Source organism: Athene noctua, chromosome 3 (genome assembly GCF_965140245.1).
Source record: "Athene noctua chromosome 3, bAthNoc1.hap1.1, whole genome shotgun sequence".
NCBI classification, from domain to species: domain Eukaryota; kingdom Metazoa; phylum Chordata; class Aves; order Strigiformes; family Strigidae; genus Athene; species Athene noctua.
In genome coordinates this window covers 12506609-12526369 of record NC_134039.1, presented here as the reverse complement: position 1 = coordinate 12526369, position 19761 = coordinate 12506609, and the positions used below count along the sequence as shown (strand labels likewise).

Below are 19761 nucleotides of genomic sequence, written 5' to 3'. Positions count from 1 at the left end.
AATTAACAGGCCTCAGGTTGAAAATTAGTATACACTGGTTGTAAATCTGTTCTAGAGTAGCTTTACTGATAAGCTTAACTGGAATGCTATCTTTTAAGGGGTGATGCAGAGATTCTTGAGAGGAACCCTGCTGTTCAATACTGTGTGCACTTCCTGAAACTGTAAGCAGGTGAACAGAAGCTAAAATTAAAGCTGCTGTGTGAACTGAGGGAAGCTTCTAAAATTGGAGAAGTTCTGATCATATTCTGTCTTTAGCAGATATTTCACAAGAGCATATTGTATATAGTAAACATCATATGGCTTCTAAGGGTACAGTTTTGGGCAGAAAGTAATGATTTGACTTCTATTATGTCAGTTAAAGGTTTTAGAGTAACACCACTTTCTTTGAAAAGTCACATTCAATTACTCTTATGCAGTAGTTATTTATAGTGTTCCTGTACCTCAGGCAGTTTTCCATTCTCATTTCACTGTTTTCACTGAAAAGTGCACAGATGATGCACATAAAACAAGCAATGAACAATAGCTTGTATGTATATTCCGTATTTATTTTAACAGCTACCTTTTCTTCTTCATGTCAGGTCTGCACAAGCTGTGAAGACAATGCAGAAGCTAATGGGTTTTGTGTGGAATGTGTAGAATGGCTGTGCAAGACCTGCATCAGAGCTCACCAGAGGGTTAAATTCACAAAGGATCATACTGTAAGACAGAAAGAGGAAGTATCTCCAGGTAACACACCTGATTGATAATTTCACAAAGAATGTGTGCCTGCGTTGGAAAACTGTTAGACCACCATATTTCTTTCTGAAGTGATAAATTTAAAAAAAATGGTTTTCCTTAATCCTAGTAAATGTAAAAGGACAGCTACATCATGATATAACCCTTTGGTGCATACGAATTAGTGGAACCATGTTATTTTTCTGGTTGATAATGGATATGTTTTAATAGTTGCCTGCTTTCCAGTGACTCCAATTTCATTGCTGAAGGCTGCAACCATTTGAACAAATTCTGGTGTTTCTCTGGCTGCTCTCCATCTAAGTGGATCTCTTCAGTGATCCAGCTAACGAAAGAGAAAACTTTATTTTAAGCATTAGATGCATTAGAACATAGCTACTGAAAAGGGAAACCTTGTCATGGCTGGGGGTATGACAGCTGTTTTTCTGTCAGATATGCTGCATAGTGCTAAGAAACCCTTCAGATTGGTATTTCATGTGATTTTTATGCAGCGTGGTTTAGACTAATAAATACACATAGATTTTAGCTTTCACCTGGAGTGACTGCAAATTATTGTCTAGACTTTAGAGATCAGCTACAGAAAATACTTCTTTATGCGTTTGGCTCCTCTGGTTTATCTAGAGGTTTACCAGATGGTTTATTTGAACTTTGTTGTACAGTGCAGCAAAAGGAGCACTAATAGATTATATTTTCTTCAGCACTCTGATAATAAAGCATGCTCTGTTAGCAGTAAAGTGTGCCAGAATTCAAGTTTTGGCTAAGTATATTTTAAGATTGAAATGTTTTGCCTTAAAAATTAAGGGAAGTTTGTTATGAATGGGGGTGGTTTTTCTCGGTAGGATCTATGATAATTCAGGTTGGAAGGGACCTCAGGAGATCATCTACTCCAGCCTCCTGCTTAAAGGAGTCATTTATGTGTTCAGATAAAGTTGCTCATGGCTTTATCCATTCGGGCCTTGAGACCAGCAAGGATGGACTTGGTGTACAGTACAGTCTCTCTGAGAAATCTTGACTATTCTCATGGTAAAAAAGGTTGTACTTTTATTTATTGCGAACCGTTTCAGTTTATGCTTATTGTGTCTTCTCTTTTAATGACATTGTACGACAATTACAAATATAATGCTGACAAACATTCTATTCCGATAAGTCCTTTGGACTTGCATGATTTATCTTGTAAATATATAAAATATTGTTATAAATTATTATAAATGTATATATGATATATTTATTTTCATTCCACCATACCTAGACCTGTGAATTTTATATATAATATGGACTTTCACTTCTGTAATATTTGTTGCTCAAAGGGTAGTGTCCAGTATGACACTTTTGAGATATACACTATATTCTGTATCCCACTTTCAGATGTGGTTAATGAAAAGTCAGTATTGAGTGTCCTTTCAGGAGAGGGCAAAAGTAGTAGGTAAAAGTGTCTGACTGTTACACTGAATGTCTTGGTGGTAGGAATGCTCTCTGTGCAGTCAGGCCTCTGAGTCTGCTGGTCAGTTGTGAAGAATTTTTACTGAAGGATACAAATCTGAAAATAACTTCTTCCAGGTTTCATGAAAATAAGTAAATGAATGGATGTGGAAAAGAGACCTTGTTTATCTGCAGTGAAGGACAGGCTGCATTGTGAAGCCAGTGTTCATTATAGGCCACACAATCCTCATGGACTCAAATGTCCAACCTAACTCATAAGAAATTAAGCCTTGTCAGTTAAACTGTTTAAAGAATAGACTTAATTTTTATCATCTGGTGGTGTTTCTTTCCTACACTCTGGTATTTGTTCACTAGAAACTGAAGTGAGACCTTTCACCCATTTAGAATGGGATGCTGAAGGGATGTTGGTAAACTTCTGTTTGTTATATTCTGCATGTTTTACAGTTTTGAATGCCTGTGTCTTGATACCCTCAAACCTCCTTTCACTCATTTGACTGAGAAAGAAGACAGAACAACAAATTAAATCAGCAATCTCCTCATTTCCATTTAAGAAAGGAGCTTTCTGGTTGTGCAATGTCTTTTGCGACGGCAACAATGCTGGCTGCTACTTTTGTAAATAGTTTTGTAGGGCCATAGTAAGTTATAGGTTCTAGACTTTTTCTATGAGAGAGGGTGTTAGCTCCATGCTTGATCAAGAGTGAGACATTGCAGTTTGAGCTTACAGCTGTTACAGTGTTGATTAGATGGCTTGATACACACTTCTAGCATCTAGGGGGAGGAAAAACAAGAGAATGCAAAGCTTTAATAATTTCAGGAGACTGTGTGGCAGGTGCATCCGCCCAATGAAAGCAGAGCTTCTTGGCTGCTGAAGTGTAGCAGCTCCTGGCTGCCTTTGTTCTCAGGGCCTCGTGGCAATTGGGGCTTTTGGCCAATGAGAGCTGCTATTGACTACAGGTCAGATTCGGCCTGGGTATAAATGGAGTCCCTGGGGGGGGGCTACTTGGAGCTCGTCCCCTGGAGCAGCACGCTTCGGTCGAGGACTCTCCCCTTGGGTTAGGACGCTGCCCAAGGAAACTCCTTGAGGGACCGTGGGTCGTGACGCTCTCCTGAGCAGGTCCTCGAGGTTGAGAGTCTTCACTTGTCAGGTGAGTGATAAAGTGTTTTGGGTTGCCATTAAACCCTAGGGAGTAGGGCGTTGTTCAGCATTTTGGATTGCCGTTAAACCCTAGGGAGTGAGGCTTTGTTCAGTGTTTTGGGTTGCTGTTAAACCCTATAGAGCTCTTTGTAAAGTGTTGCTGGTTGCCGGTAAACCTTGGAAATCTGTGCTGTCTTTCTCTAAGAGACATCTGAACCTATAATTTATGGAGAGCTAGTTAATTATGATAATAATATTTTTATTATTATTTTTGGTGGTTGGTTGTTTATTTGAGAGCATCCGTAACAGATTGGACTGACGTCTTCTTTCATTCAACAGAGGCAGTTGGTGTGACCAGCCAGCGACCTGTGTTTTGTCCTTACCACAAAAAGGAGCAGTTGAAGTTGTATTGTGAAACGTGTGATAAGTTGACCTGCCGAGACTGTCAGTTACTAGAACACAAAGAGCACAGGTATCAGAAAAAAGTATATGTTTTATGCAACTCACTTATAACTTGAAGCTGATTGTAGCTCTAGCTGTATGGAATACAGTCAGTTGCAAAAAGTGCAAAATAAAATTTTCAGCTCAGAAATGAAACCCACAAATAAACAGAGATTGTATCCAAAAGAGTGACTGAGTTTGTGATAGTTTAGAATAAAACCTAATTCTTTCAGTTGTTAATCTGGTGGCTTAAACACAAGACCTTTCTTTAGGTTATTTGGATAGAATTTGTTGCTATGCAGCTCTTCACAGAGCCCTTAGAGAGCACAGGGGCTGTGTTATGCAACTGTACACTTATATGTAATTTCTCCATTGTCCTTCAACAAGATGATTATATAATGGAACATGGAACATTACCAAACAATTTCAGAATGGAGCAAATGGGCATTTTTTCTGTGAAGAGCCCTTTAAAAGGAAGGGTAAACCTAAAGTTTGGCTATGCTGTACTTTGACAGTGCTATTTATAACACTCAAATCTGTGGGTTGCTGTTCTTTGGTCATCTCTTACTGGCTACAGAAGCTGAAAAGCAGGATTATATACAACTTCGGAGTACAAAACAATAATCGTGATGCCTAATGCATACAATAATGATCTGGGACAAAGGTACTCTTAGGTTAAATATTAATATGTTTGCTATACCTGATACATCCACCCAAAGAACTTTCTTGCCTGACCAGGTGAACATCAGTAGGTGGAGAAGTGTTGGCCACTTGATCATTAGAACAGGCTAAACCTTGCTGCTATAGAGTTTCAGTCTTCCTCTTAAGTTCTCCTTTTCTTAGGATTTCTATCCCTTTCAGAATGTGCCACCTCCTTTTTTCCTGACCTCTACTGATTCAGCAATCTCTCTTCTGTTTTTACATCCATATTTTGCGTGAAGCTTACATGCACATTCACTTATGAAGTGATGATTATAACACATTAATTTATCTTTTGCTAATATTGGGCTATGGTCACACAATATCCCTTTATGAAATTCATAAAGTCTCAGAAAATTTACAGCAAATACACTATAAATATACTATAAATAAAGCATAGCAGCATTTGCTGACATATACTTCCATGATGACAGTTACATTTTGGACTTAAGCAGCATCTTTCTTCAATTAAATAAGTCTTTTATAAGGTGCTCTAGTTTTTAGCAAGTATATCACACCTCTTACATGTGTAAATATTCACGTTTTTTTTACTACAGGTACCAGTTTATAGAAGAAGCTTTTCAGAACCAGAAAGTGATCATTGAGACACTAATCACCAAATTGATGGAGAAGACTAAGTACATAAAATACACAGGGAAGCAGATCCAAAACAGGTATGTATCAGATTTTGAGATTAAAACTGACACAGAAGTCAACTTTATATATGCTGTAATTTTCTGAAATGTTTAGTGTATTTTGTACCTCTGTCCTTTTATCCTTCCAGAAAGAGAAATCATAAAATCTTCAGTTTGTCAGAGTGACTGTTGCTTATTTAATGTGCTTGGTTTTGTTAGGTAACTCTTCAGCCTGTGGACTTAATGGGCAGCAATAGCTTGGGTGCAACAAAACAACTTATGCAATGAAGACTACAGTCTTATATTCTTCCCCACCACCAGCACACTTATTTTCTTAGTGTAGATCCCTCTCAGAAAGTGAAAGGTTATGACTCATGTTTTCATAATGCTTGTGACATATATTTGAAGATTTATGTAATACTTTTATGCTTGGGGCTTTTTTCACTAGGTACAAGAAACCTAGGAGAAAAATAAATCTGTAAAATGCATGCTGCAGTAGGCCTTTAACTGCTCCTTCAGCAGAGTTCAAAGGGAATACCCAGGAAGATTCAACACAGTACAGGATGCTGAGAGCAACTTGAGCTCTCCCTCTCTCTTTGCCTGTCTGAGGATGGTAGAGATGAGGAAAAAAATCTTTTCTTTAGCTGCATCTAAGTGGTTATTCTCCCTTGCATCTTAGCAGTAGTCGTTTTCGCAGTATAAGATTATGCTTTGCTGTTATGAGTTTGAGCACTATTGTTAAAATAGCTAAATTAGAAAAATCTGTTTGTTGTTTTTGTTTCTGGAGTACCATTCTACCTTAGATGGAAATTAGACTACACAGTTTTGATCGCCATGGACTGTTCCAGAAATGTGCTGGACAATTAAAAATAAGAATTTAAATTACAATGAACATTTAATTTTTATCAGTGGCAGATATCAGTAATTTTATGGCATTAGAATTTGCTACCAGTTAATTAATTTTACCATAGGTCACTGTTACTTGCTCTGTTTCTCCTAGTAATTTTCCTGACTATAAATATCTGATAATATGTATTAATTGGTGCATATGACCAAGAAATACTGCGGTCTCAGCAACAGACTAGAGGGTTGTGGTTGTTTTTTATACTGTTTAGAGGGTGGGTTTGTGAACTAAAGATCATAATTTTCTATACTGTCTACTTACAGAATTCTTGAAGTGAATCAGAATCAAAAGCAGGTGGAACAGGATATTAAAGTTGCCATATTTACACTGATGGTAGAAATAAATAAAAAGGGAAAAGCTCTGCTGCATCAGTTGGAGGTAACTTCGTTTCTATCATAAGAAACAAAACCATCAGTCTTAATAATTTTTTGTGTGGATTCACATTAAAATAGAAGTCCATTACTAGCATTAGCCACCTGAGCATGTCCTATCACAATTCCAAAGTGGAGAGATGTCCCACCAAACAATTTGAGTAAAGGGTTGTTTTGGTTGTGGGGGGAGGGTAAGAAGTTTGTTTTCTAGGGTGTGGTTATTGTTTTATTTGTAATTATTAATCAGTCCCTGCTTTGTGAATCAGGGCTGCCTCTGAGCCGAGTTTCTTTTCCATGCTTTTACAAGTCCTAATTCTATGCGTCATGCATGAAGTGTTTCCATCAGAATTTTTCATAAATTCAGCAATCTAATAGGGAGTCAGAGGAGAGAATTGTCTAGAATAGATAACCTGGAAAAATACTACTTTCAGTTGTGCTTTAAAAAGTGTGTGTGTGTATACAGAGGCACATATATATGTGTACAGATATATATGGCACACTTTTTTTGTATATATATATTTATATGAAAATATGCTGTAAGAGAAAACAGGAGTCTGCAGAGAAAGTCTTGATATCCTGAATAAATGTATACTGACTTTTCTGCTTGATAGCTGCAGTCAGGGGTCAGAGGTGCTTTTTAGGAGAGCTAAGTGAAACCACTTGGTCATTGTGAATTACAAATATGAAAGCTAATGCCTGTTAACTGTAAATTGAACCCTTTGACTGGAACTGCTTTTCTACTTGCAGACTCTGGCAAAAGAGCATCGGATGAAACTTCTGCAGCAACAACAGGAAGTGGCAGGTCTCTCTAAACAGCTGGAACATGTCATGAATTTTTCCAAATGGGCAGTTTCCAGTGGGAGCAGCACAGCACTACTGTACAGCAAACGCTTGGTAAGGTTAGGAAGATGGCTCTCTCCATTTACTTAGAGACTGCAGTTAAGGCAGGTATGCATGCACATGCTTGTCAGTAACACTTAGGAATTGGACTTTTTAATGACTTTCTACTAATGGGAATATTTGTATATAATTTTTCATGGTTTTCTCTCAAACATAAATACAGAATGTTTCTAATAATTTAGCTCTCTGGTCATTATTATCTTCTGTTACACTACCATAGGATTGTTGTAGATTTGCAGAAGTAGGGACAACTTCTTTTCTCTGGAGTGAAAACCGTGAAGCCATGAAACACAGGAGAAAACGTATATCCTACATCATCATTGAGGTTCTTTTCAGTACTTGTTATAGCTTCTGAGTTCAGAGAAGGATGGTATTTATATGTTGTAGAGTCTGATATCCAGTGTTTTCATGTAAAAATTGATGTATAGCTTTGTTCTGTCAGACTCATCTTCCACTAAAAGTCTTCAAAAATGGATAAAAATTAAGCTGGGACTTTTGCTTGTCCATGCAAACGGTTATGAAGCAAATATTTCAGTGCTATGACACTTAAGATGTGAGTGTCTGTGGTCTCACTAAACTGAGTGCTCATGATGAACAGAAATCCTAAAAGACTTGAACTAAAAAATAAACAAAAAGCTGACTGATTTTTCCAGAGGTTACTAGATTGTACTAGCCTGATGACAGAAACCTATGGCAATATTGAGGAAAGATACTACATCCTTTTTTTCCAATTCCTATAACTGGATCACAAAATTTTTTCTTTATTTTCTCATTGCTTAGTTGAGACTCTACTGGGGGAGTTTGTGGGGCTGGTTTGTTTGTTTTTGAGTTTGTTGTTGGGTTTTTTTGTGTGTTTGTTTTTTTTTTGTGTGTGTTTGGTTTTTTTGGGTTTTTTTTTCATAACCATGAAAATGCTGCAGGCTGTAGCAGATAGTGGAATATTACTTGGTTTTATCAACTTACTTCAAGTAGTTCAATTCCTTTGACCCGCCCTATACTTCCTCAGCAAGTCATATTTTTTAATTGAATGATGAAAAAGTGCATCAAACTGAGTCGTGTTGTTTTTAATTGCTTAGTGTTGCTACAAAGACTTGTGCTATGTGAATAAGAAAGTAAGTTACACTGCAGGCATCTTAATCTTATAAAAATTGTGCTGTTGAAGAAAAAGATCATCTAGCCAATAAAACCTCAGCAAACAAGAAATATTTTTGAAAAGAACAGATAAGCTTTAAGCTTCTGATTTTTGTTGCTGAAAGTTGGTGTTTTTTGGGAGTTGAGCAGGTAACCTGTTGTGGACATCTGGAAAATCTGTTCCTGAACAGTGATGCATAGAGGAACATGCAAGACTTGTGCTCTGACATATCCAACTCCTTGAAGCTAGAAGGGAGGAATGCCCAGTAGAATTAAATGCAGAGTTACAGCTAGGAGGCAACGTCTGTACTTCAGGGAAACAGTACAGTTTGCAGGAGGACACCAGGCTCCCAGCCTAGTCCTCTAGCACAAACAAAACCCTGGTAGTTACTGCTACTACTGACAGGAGTTAACTAGTCTGGTCATGAATTTATCTACAATATATGCGTGAGCACATTAGGAGTAATATATGGAGCAAACTATGACAAGAACTGTGTGCAACCTGTATTGGTGACGGCACAAAAACCTAGAATTTCTATAGTGTACTAGATTCTGATAGCGTACACAGAAATCCTGAGAAATTTATATTCAGAATAATACTACACTTAAAATATTCTATGGTCTTTAAAAAACTTAAGTCTTGCTAAATGTTAAATGTTTTTTGTATCTGGTCTAAAACTGACCTGCCTAAAATTTAAAGAAAAACCTTGTAAATTGGAAGCTTTTATAAAATTCCTATGCAAAAGATAACTAGTATCATTTTGAACAGGTAAGATGACTTTCCCAAATATGTCTCTTGAACTTTTCTAGGAAATAATTTTATTATGCAAGAAAAATAAGTGTTGAACCTATAAGGTTTTTTTTTCTGTATCTACTGTGTTATTCTAAAATGAGTGCCTCTGTTAGATACTTATAGTGAAACTTTTGCAAGAAAATATTTTCTTTCTGGGGACCAGATAAATACTGAGCATTTGATAAAATATTCTGTTTGTATAATGTAATCATTGTCCAGTCCTTTGGAACCAAACAGTTGGAAAACTCTGAAAATATCTGTGAATCTGAGAGTTTTCAAAAACAAAAGTTTATAAAATCTATTCTGATTTTATAATCTCTGAAGAAAACTTAAATTTACTACAAAGGAAAACTTCATGTGATGATACTTGTTGCAAAAGGATGGGATACTTTTTTTTTGAAAGAAAAATGAATAGGCTAACGTAGGTTTGGGGAGAAAAAAACCCCCAACAATGGTGAGTCTGTACTTCACAGTTTAAGTCATCGAATGTAATGACAAAGTTTGTGGAAGGATATGTATTTCTGTAGGGGAGAAAAATTAAATTTTTTTAGGCTGTAGTTGATTGCTTTTTTAAAACTACTTTAGGAATAAGAGGAAGATGTTAAGAATACCTCTTTTATTTGCAGCTTGGGACAAATTTCTCTGTCTTTCACTCTTTCACCTCAATTCTCTAGGGGCTTGTTTGGGGGGGGGGGGGGGGGCGGGGCGCGGCGGGGTTTATTGGGGTTTTTTGTTTTGTTTTTTGGGGGGTTTTGGGGGGGTTTTGGTGGGGTTTTTGGTTTGGGGTTGGGTTTTTTTTTTTAGACTTTTAATGCTCTTCAGATAAATGGCTCTGGCCACAGAGGAAAAAAAAATAAATCTTGTTTTGTTCCTGTTCTAGATTACATACCGACTAAGGTATCTTCTCCGAGCAAGGTGTGATGCTTCACCAGTGACTAACAATACCATCCAGTTTCACTGTGATCCAAGCTTCTGGGCTCAGAATATTTTCAATCTAGGTATGATAAAGTTTTATTAGCCCTTTGGTGTCTTGATTCTATTTTGAAAACAGCTTTCTTTTTGTGAAGATAAATATCCTCTACACTATTCATGTCTTGGTTTGTTTTATTAGATTTATTTCCTTACCTGTAGAAGACATTTAAAGTATGTTGATGGGAAAAAGTATTATTTATGAATACTTACAATAAAGTATTAACAAACTTATCTTGCTTGAATGGTACATGTGATGGTAAAAACAGCAGCTTTCAGTTTTTCTGGGCAATATGTATGCTTTCTGGCTTCTGAAACAAGGAATGCAATCTATAGCCCTGCTTCACATCCTAAAAATGGATTCCAGAAGTCAGTCTCAGAGTCTGCACCTTCCAGCTCCTCCTTCAATCACATCTTCCCAAGCTGGAACTCATAGCAACAGCATATGTTCAGGAACTCCCATGTCATGCTGAACAGTAAGCCTTGGAGACCTGAGTAAAGAGAAGGGGAAAATGCCAAAGAAAAACAGAAAAATAGGGAAGAGAACACTATTTTCTGACAGTTCTCTGGCTTTTAGATTGTATTTCCTGAAGTTGTGAGGTAGAATTCAGGAGAAAGCATGTTTTTAACCGAGTTGCAAATCTAATTCATCTTCATTCTCCTAAACAAACTGATCTTTACATTTTTTCTTACAGCTATAAGTTGCTAGGGTTTTATGATACTGGTGAATCCCAGAACCTGGAAGCTTTGCAGCAGATGATAGCCTGCTTGTGTGATTGCCTGAAAGCCTGAGTTTAATGGAAATAAGCATCCTAGGAACTCATCAATTTAGGAGCAGGAATTAAAGCTTAGAGGTCTGTTTAGGATGTTGACCACTGTCATGCTTCCTTTCTCTCTCTACTGTTAGTTTGATGGGCATTTTTGTTTTTCTGTCCTGTGCAGAATGCTTTGTGAGATACCTGTGGGACCTTTTCTGCCTTTCATTAGAAAGTACAGTCGGCTCTACAAATGCACAAAGTACAAATGTATGTTTCTCTACAAAAGCAGAGAAAGAGTTATGGTAGTGATTTAAGATGAACAAGCTCCTTTCCCCACACACCAGAACATTGATTGGTAGCAGGAAATTCTCCAAGTTCTTTCTTTGTAAATCATTTTATTTGGAAAAGGAATCAAAAGTGAATCTCTTGTTTCCAGAAACAAACTGTCAAGCTGTGTGCTGATAACTGTGAGCTACTGCTAAACTGAGATGATATTATTTGATGAGGGGGCTTTCTCTTGTGTTTGGGCTCTTTTTTTATTTGCTTAGTTAATGAGCTGCTGAAATAGGTTTCCTTAAATTCTGAAAAGTGCTACAATAGAAATGGCACCTGTATAGATCAGCATAGATAAGAGTTCTTGTAATAGTTTATTTAATTGATAGATAAAACTAGATCACATTTATCTATCTGGTTTCAGAAGTCGCAACCTTTAGGCTGTTACTTTTGTGAGCAGACATGTTCAATTTCTGCAGATAAACCAGATATAAGAACCACTGAAGGAAAAAGAAAATAAAGTCTGGGTAAAGAAACAAGTTATTCTGGGAATGGCTTGAATTCTAGTCAGGCTGTATGTTGCTGACAGTGTAACATCTGTACACTAATAGGATATCTCTTATGGATTTCAGAATTTATTTAAGAAAAAAAATACAAAGTGTTTTAATTCTGCAAATTATAGGATAACCAATGGTTTTCTAGAATAATGGAAGGGAATCATTCTCTGTAGTACCTTTGGGTAAGTAGCTATACCACAGATGTTAAGTCTGGAAAGACTTTTAAAGATGTAATTAGACTTGGAGAGAACTGAAGAAAAGTGTGGTATGGTTTTGACAGTTGATTGTGGTACAGTCAATACCATTCTTTGTCAAGGTAATTCATTTTCTAGAGGAAAAAAAAAACTAATTTGACTGTATTGAAGTATTTCATACAACCATATATGGAAAACAGTATTACTTATTTGCATTTTTCTCTTTTTACTTATGGGAAGCACTGACTAGATTTATAGGCTGAGTAAAGGTTATTATGCAATATGTCGCTAGGTTTTTCCCATTTTGTTTAGCGTATTTAATATTTTTGTTGATGACTCATGTGGTAGAGTCATAATTAAAATGTATGCAACACCAACATTACCAAGTGTGAATATGGAAACAGTATTGTTGATGTTAGCTTTCTTCCCTGCTCTGCACTTCAGTATGTTGGCCTGCCTAGACTCCCTCTGTGCCTGTGTCTAGATAGAGGACTAGAATGATGCTACTTGCATAGCTTCTCTCCTCCTTTAGATAATCTACCCCAAAATGAGCCAGACTAGACTGCACAGGATCCACAGGGACTGATGGATATGAGGAAAGAAGTGGCACAAGGTGATTTCAAGTTCTGCTGTAATGGGGTTGTCAAACTGTCATGTGGTGTGCCCACCTCATGAGGTGAACTCTTCTGGAAAGTGGCCCTATATCTCTGGGAGAGAAGAGAGTATGAGGTCTCTCTCTCCCACTTGTATTGAAAAGGTGTTGTGCAGCCTTCCACAGATCATTGCAATTTTTAAACTCTCAGAACATAAATTCCTCTACTTCACTCTGTTTTAAACAAAGAAAGTGTCTTTGTCTTTTCCTGTACAATGTGCTGTTCCCTTGAATCAAATCAAACTCTGTTTGAATTGGAATTCATGTTTCTTGGATAAGGTAGCCAGAATTTTACATGAATTTCATGTAATCACAGTATATATCTCTTCAGATAAAATCTCTCACTCAGCATTAATCTCTATAAGTTACTTGTCTAGTCAAATCTCCTTCTAAGTCAGTGGAGAGAGATCAAACATCTCCTAGAATTGGTGGTGCATAGCAACTGAGAGTATCACTTGAGTATTTCATGATGGTGACTCAGAAGCCATAAAGGATCACACAGTTTTATCACACAGTTAAAGTTTTTTATCAGATGATTGCATCAAGATACTCTTTTCCATTGAAACTTTGCTCCCTTGCTCTTCTGGAGAGACCAGGACACCTTTCTAGGAGAATCTACCTTATAAAGGAGGCCACAGCACAAGAGAGTTTGCTATAAAATGGCACCATTTTTTTTCAGAGAAACGAACAAAATAAATGGAGTCCCATGTATATCCATTCTTTACATTGCAATAATGAATAGTAACCATATGGTATAAAAGGAACTAATTGTGAAAAATATCATTTCTGCTAACTGCACTATTTTTGTATTAATTTTATTTGTTTTGCTTAAAATAGGTTCTTTGGTAATTGAAGATAAAGAAACCCCACCACATATGCCGAAGAGCCCTGTGATGGAAACAAACTTGCAGCCACCAGGCAGCTTACCTTCAAACCAGCTCTCTAAGTTCCCAACGCAGATAAGCTTAGCTCAGCTCCGACTGCAGCACATGCAGCAGCAGGTCATGGCTCAGAGACAGCAAGCTCAACGCAGAGCAGGTCCAGTAGGTTTACCAAATCCAAGAATGCCAGGAGCCATGCAGCAACCTCCTGCTTCTCATCAGGTAAGTTATGACTATTTCCAGAGAAGACTCTTTTTTTTTTTTTTCTTCCATGGCACTGAAGGAGAAAGTAAAGAAAGATAACAAAAAAGAAAGAAATTAAGTCTAGATACTTAACTTCAGATAGCTTCATCTTCAGCACTTGACTATGTAAATGGATTAAGGAACATTACTGAGAATTGAATGGGTCTTTTAAACTTGCTTGTGAAATGTGTGGTAGCACTCAGCCTATTCCTTAAAAATAAAATCGTATGGTACCCAACCATATCTAGCACTGAGTTACATACTTTGTATTTTTGTCAAATTATTAAAAAGCGAATGTCATTGATTCCTGCCCCCCCCCCCGCCCCCCCCCCAGTTTTTGCATAAAACTCTGTAATTCTCCCATATAACTTTCAAAGTTGGAAATACTCTCTCTGACTCTTGTGATATATATGCATTTATTATATTGGAATAAATCAAAACCATCTACTAGGTTTTGGTTTTAACATTGAAAATCAATGTGTTATGTGATCATTCCAATAAATGTTGTGATACTATTTATTTGCATTTAAGAATTTCAGAAGTTTAAAAGGCCCACTTGGTAAAAATTTCTGGAATATTTAATAAATATCAGATAAGTAGCAGAATTGCTTGTTTGTTTTCATGCAGGCACCTCCACGCTTGATTCATTTTCAGAATCATAGCCCCAAGTCCAATGGTTCAGCTCTTCCTGCACCACAGATGAGATTTCCCCAAAATCAGAACTTACCAAGACAAGCAATAAAGCCCAACCCGCTGCAAATGGCATTCTTAGCACAGCAAGCTATAAAACAGGTAGAATTTCTTTCCCTTTATACTCACCATGTAGAAATAAAACAACAAATGTGCTTTATATCATCTTTTATATTATGTTTCTAGAGTGCTTTTCAGTCAGAACAGAGACTGCATTTTTTCCTGTGAGAAGATACCTACAGTTTTCATGATGAAATGTCAAATTTCTTTCATTTTGACAGTTTTATGCAGCTGAAGCATTACGGAAGTTTGCTGCTACATAGGTGTTTCTTTCTCTTGTTTGCTATTACTGTGATTTCTGGCTGCTTACGTAAAACTTAACATGGCCATGGTCTGCACGCTGCAATCAGTGACTAGAGAAAACAGAAAATCCCACTATTTAGCTTGATGTTAGTGACTGCAGTAGGAGCCAGGTAAAAGCTTGACTAAAAAGCTATAGCTACCACTGTTATTCAGAGTATGCCAAATATGAACTTTTACAGATGAGAGCAAAGAAAGTCTACAACTGAAAGAGCTCTACTGAGTGAGACTGATAAATACCCAGCTAATCAGCAGTTGAACTAGGGCAGAAGGAAACACATAGTATGCTTTCTGGATGTTCAGGAAGGCAAATATTTATTTGGAGTTATTTATATAAATATAAAAATACATATATATTTATAAATAAATATATGAATATTTATTTATGGAGATATTCCTATGTCCAGAAAAGAGAAAATCATGTCACTAGAGGTAAGCAGGGAAGGATCAAATGAATCTGATCGGTGACCTGGGAAGCGGACTAATACCACAGAATCATCTATGTTGGAAAAGACCTTGAAGATCATCCATCCATCAACCCAACATTAACAGTTCCCAACTACACCATATCCCTCAGTGCTATGTCAACCCAACTCTTAAACACCTCCAGGGACGGGGACTCCACCACGTCCCTGGGCAGCCCATTCCAACACCTAACAACCCCTTCTGTAAAGAATGCTTCTTAATATCCAGTCTAAACCTTCCCTGGCACAACTTGAGGCCATTCCCTTTTGTCCTGTCGCTTGTTACTTGGTTAAAGAGGCTCATCCCCCCTCTCTGCAACCTCCTTTCAGGTAGCTGTAGAGGGCAATGACGTCTCCCCTCATCCTCCTCCAGACTAAACACCTCCAGTTCCCTCAGCCATACCTCATACGACCTGTGCTCCAGATCCTGCACCAGCTTCATTGCCTTTCGTTGGACACGCTCGAGTCATTCAATGTCCTTTTTGTAGTGAGGGGCCCAAAGCTGAACACAGTCATCGAGATGCGGCCTCACCAGTGCCGAGTACAGGGGTAAGATCCCTTCCCTGTCCCTGCTGGCCACGCTATTGCTGACACAAGCCAGGATGCCATTGGCCTTCTTGGCCACCTGGGCACACCTCTGGCTCCTGTTCAGCTGGCTGTCAATCAACACCCCCAGGTCCCTCTCTGACTGGCAGCTCTCCAGCCACTCCTCCCCAAGCCTGTAGCGCTGCTGGGGGTTGTTGTGGCCCAAGGGCAGTCCCTGGCATTTGGCTTCATTGAAACTCCTCCAGTTGGGCTCAGCCCATGGCTCCAGCCTGTCCAGGTCTCTCTGCAGAGCCTCCCTACCCTCGAGCAGAGAACACTCCCACCCAGCTGGGTGTCATCTGCAAACTGACTGAGGGTGCACTCGATCCCCTCCTCTAGATCATCAATAAAGATGTTAAACAGGAGTGGCCCCAAAACCGAGCCCTGGGGGACACCACTCGTGACCGGCCGCCAGCTGGATTTATAATAACTCCGTTCAACCACAACTCTCTGGGCCTGACCATCGAGACAGTTTTTTACCCAGTGAAGTGTGTGCCCATCCAAGCCTCAAGCAGCCAGTTTCTCCAGGAGAATGCTGTGGGAAACAGTGTCAAAGACCTTGCTAAAGTCAAGGTAAACTACATCCTCAGCCTTTCCCTCGTCCAATAAGCAGGTCTCTCTGTCATAGAAGGAGATCAGGTTTGTCAGGCAGGACCTGCCTTTCATAAATCCATGCTGACTGGGCCTGAGCATCTGGTTGTCCCTCATGTGTTGTGTGATGGTACTCAGGATGAGCTGCTCCATCAGCTTCCCAGGCACTGATGTCAAGCTGACAGGCCTGTGATTTTCTGGATCATCCTTCCAACCTTTCTTATAGATGGGCGTCACATTGGCCAATTTCCAATCAGTCGGGACCTCCCCGGTCAGCCAGGACTGCTGGTAAATGATGGAAAGCGGCTTGGCGAGCACCCCAGCCAGCTCCTTCAGCACCCTCAGGTGTATCCCATCCAGTCCCATAGACTTGTGTGTGTCTGTGTGATGCAGTAGGGCACTGACTGTCTCCTGGATTGCAGGGGGTCGTTCTCCCAGCCTCTGTCTTCTGGCTGAGGAGGCTGGATTCCCTCAGTACAACTAACCTTGCTATTAAAGACTGAGTCAAAGAAGGCATTAATCACCTCAGCTTTTTCCTCATCACTTGTTAGCATGTTTCCTCCTGCATCTAGCAGGGGATGGAGGCTCTCCCTGGTCTTTCTTTTGCTGCTCACAAACTTATAGAAACATTTCTTTTTGTCCTTGATTGCTGAAGCCGGATTAATTTCTGGCTGGGCTTTAGACCTCCCGATTTCTGCCCTGCACAGTCTCACAGCCTCTCTGTAATCACTGTGAGTGGCTAGCCCCTTCTTCCAAAGGCTGTAAACTCTCCTTTTCTCCCTGAGTTGCAGCCAAAGCTCCCTGTTCAGCCAGGGTGGTCTTCTCTGGTGTCGGCTTCTCTTAGAGCACCTGGGGACAGCCTGCTCCTGAGCCATTAAGATGTTCTTCTTAAAGAGTGCCCAGCCTTCCTGGACCTCTCTACCCTTCAGGACCCTTTCCCAAGGGATTCTGTCGTCAAGCAGGTGCCTAATGAAGACAGTCAGCCATGTTTTCAATGCTTATGATATCAGAGAACTAATTCCAACAAAGTTGAAGAAAGCTGTACAGTACCTAAGAGAACCTGTAGGAAAAAATCCTAAGTCACTTCTATTCTGTGCCTCTGAAAAGAAGATTGGTCTGTCTGCAAGCCATTCTTTTAAGCATTTTCATTATTTAGTAATGTCTTTCTGAAACTAGCAACCAGTAAATAGAATGACTGACTAAAAAGGAGTTGAGCAGAGTGAAATTTTGCCTGCAGTTGCCATGAAATTCCATTAAAGACATTGAAAACTGCATATGTCTAAATGAGAAAGAAATTTAGTCTCACTTGACTCTGCACTTCATATCATGGTGTTAAACGTATATGTGGGTGGAGATCCAGTCAACATTTCAAATTCTTAATCACTTTAAGTTGTTAAGGGAAGCACAACATTAAATACTTGATGGCGACCAAGTGACACTATAGCTATTTACTTAATAAAACACTGGAGCAGTTGTGCATTCAGCCTATTATCTGTAATGCTTTTATTTCACTAAAACTGTTACCTTTCTCCCACAACACTGTCAATGCAGCATGAAATATTAATAGATACTTAACATTGAGATGCAGCTTTGAATTTAAGAATTCACATTCATTTCTTCTATTCATAGTTTTCAACTACTTGTCATCTTATCTTGTCTTGTAAGATTGGTTATTGAAATTAGATAAGTTCAGAGTAAATCAGGATTTTATGTTTGAATGTGGCTTACTGAACTAAGCTGCTTGTTTAGCTGCTGTGTTAGAAGCAGTATATGCAGTAGATGTGAACTGTTGGAAAAAAAAATGCTGAATTGTGAATTATTGTCTTTTCTTTTTAGTGGCAGATTGGTAGTGGACAAACTTCAACTGCCCTTTCAACTGCAAGCAGCACAACATCTACTCCATCCAGCCCCACAGTCACTAGTGCTGTAGGATGTGATGGGAAGACATATGGTCCCCCTGTGATAGATTTGAGTTCCCCAGTAGGTAGCTCCTACAACCTACCATCTCTTCCTGATGTAAGTGTAGCATAAGAGCAATGTTTTATGGATTCTATTTTGAAGTAAGTCTTAGTGTTTGTAAGAAGTAGAAAACTTTTAGATGGAAAATTGTGCTCTGTTTGTCAAAATGAGACAGTTCTAGAAAACAACAATGCATGATTGTCTACATGTTGCTGGCAGTATCCAGAACTATTCTGGAAGACAGCTGTTAGGACAAGTAAGAAAAATAACATTGCAGGTTGCAATTGTAATTGGACTTCTTTATTTGAATGCTGCATATTTTTCCCCCACCCCCTATAATGATACTAACAAAAATGGGTTAGCTTGTCTTTCATTTACCAGTGTTTGTAGATAGCACTGTTTTGCTGATGGTATTCCTGGTGTATTTTGAACATTTTTAATATATTTTTAACCCACTGAAAGGCCTACCTTAGGTAGGTACTAATTGTTGTATACTGGACATTCCTTATATCTTTTCCTTTTCTTCATATATCCTCTGTTTGTGAGCCAGTGATAGAAGAAGCATCATAAGATCATCTTTTCTTAAGCTTCTGAACTTGCCTTTGATAGTTTCTTTTGACTGATATGTGTTTGTCAGAGGTCCACATTAGAGCTGTTGAGTTTTAGTCAGTTGACTTTATTCTTTGAAATAACTTCTAAGCCTATTTTTGTGGTCTAAGATTTGTAGGTATCTGAAATGTCTTTTGTTCTCACCAATAAGTTCTCAGATAAAAGTATTCTATTTTAGAAAGAGAGTACATAGAGTACAGGATCTGTCAGGCTTAAAAGGTGAACTATGCAACACAATCATAAAACTACTGAATAGGTGAGACATTTTAGCAAACTGATTTTGTACACAGTATTATGAACTGTTCTGCTTGTATATGGTTGCATTTATGCTATTAAGATACATGGCCCAAATCACTGTAAATATGCTGACCTAGCAGAGGCTTCTGCATCCACTTTGGATAAGCCTAGCTTATAAATATAAATTTCAGTGGTCAATGCAGTTGATAGAAGTGGATTTGTGAGGTGTCTAGATAACTGAGAAAAGTTGATACCAGGTGACCTATTTTCTTATCAAACACGATCTTATGTATTGCAAGAAAACCCTAACATTTCAAAAGGTCACTTTATCAAACCAGAATGTGTAATTTTTACAGAAAGTTAGAATGCTAAATTGGGAGCCCCTAAACCAGAATTCAGTTGTCTGGCCTGGGCTGTGTGTGGGAAGACAAGTTTTGGTTTGCTGTTTGCATTTTGAGTCAATATGCATGACCCCTGCCCAGAGGGTATGTGGGACAGATGAAATTCAGTGTCTTTTGAGGTTCTTCCATTCCTTTCAAACACTAGTGGATTAATGGG

The 19761-nt window shown here is 38.5% G+C and overlaps 1 protein-coding gene across 2 annotated transcripts in view; it reads left to right on the top strand.

Moving 5' to 3' along the window:
• TRIM24 (tripartite motif containing 24) overlaps window positions 1-19761 on the top strand; it is a 66982-nt gene that overhangs the window by 33870 nt on the left and 13351 nt on the right. Inside the window, exons 3-12 of one of the 2 annotated variants that reach the window (XM_074901995.1) lie at window positions 579-726; window positions 3647-3779; window positions 5005-5121; window positions 6250-6364; window positions 7105-7251; window positions 10062-10179; window positions 13422-13585; window positions 13620-13622; window positions 14336-14500; window positions 18235-18414. In XM_074901995.1, the coding sequence (XP_074758096.1) occupies window positions 579-726; window positions 3647-3779; window positions 5005-5121; window positions 6250-6364; window positions 7105-7251; window positions 10062-10179; window positions 13422-13585; window positions 13620-13622; window positions 14336-14500; window positions 18235-18414 (1290 nt within the window). Of the gene's footprint in view, window positions 1-578; window positions 727-3646; window positions 3780-5004; window positions 5122-6249; window positions 6365-7104; window positions 7252-10061; window positions 10180-13421; window positions 13688-14335; window positions 14501-18234; window positions 18415-19761 lie in introns of both variants that reach the window. The other variant, XM_074901993.1, reaches the window with a different exon arrangement.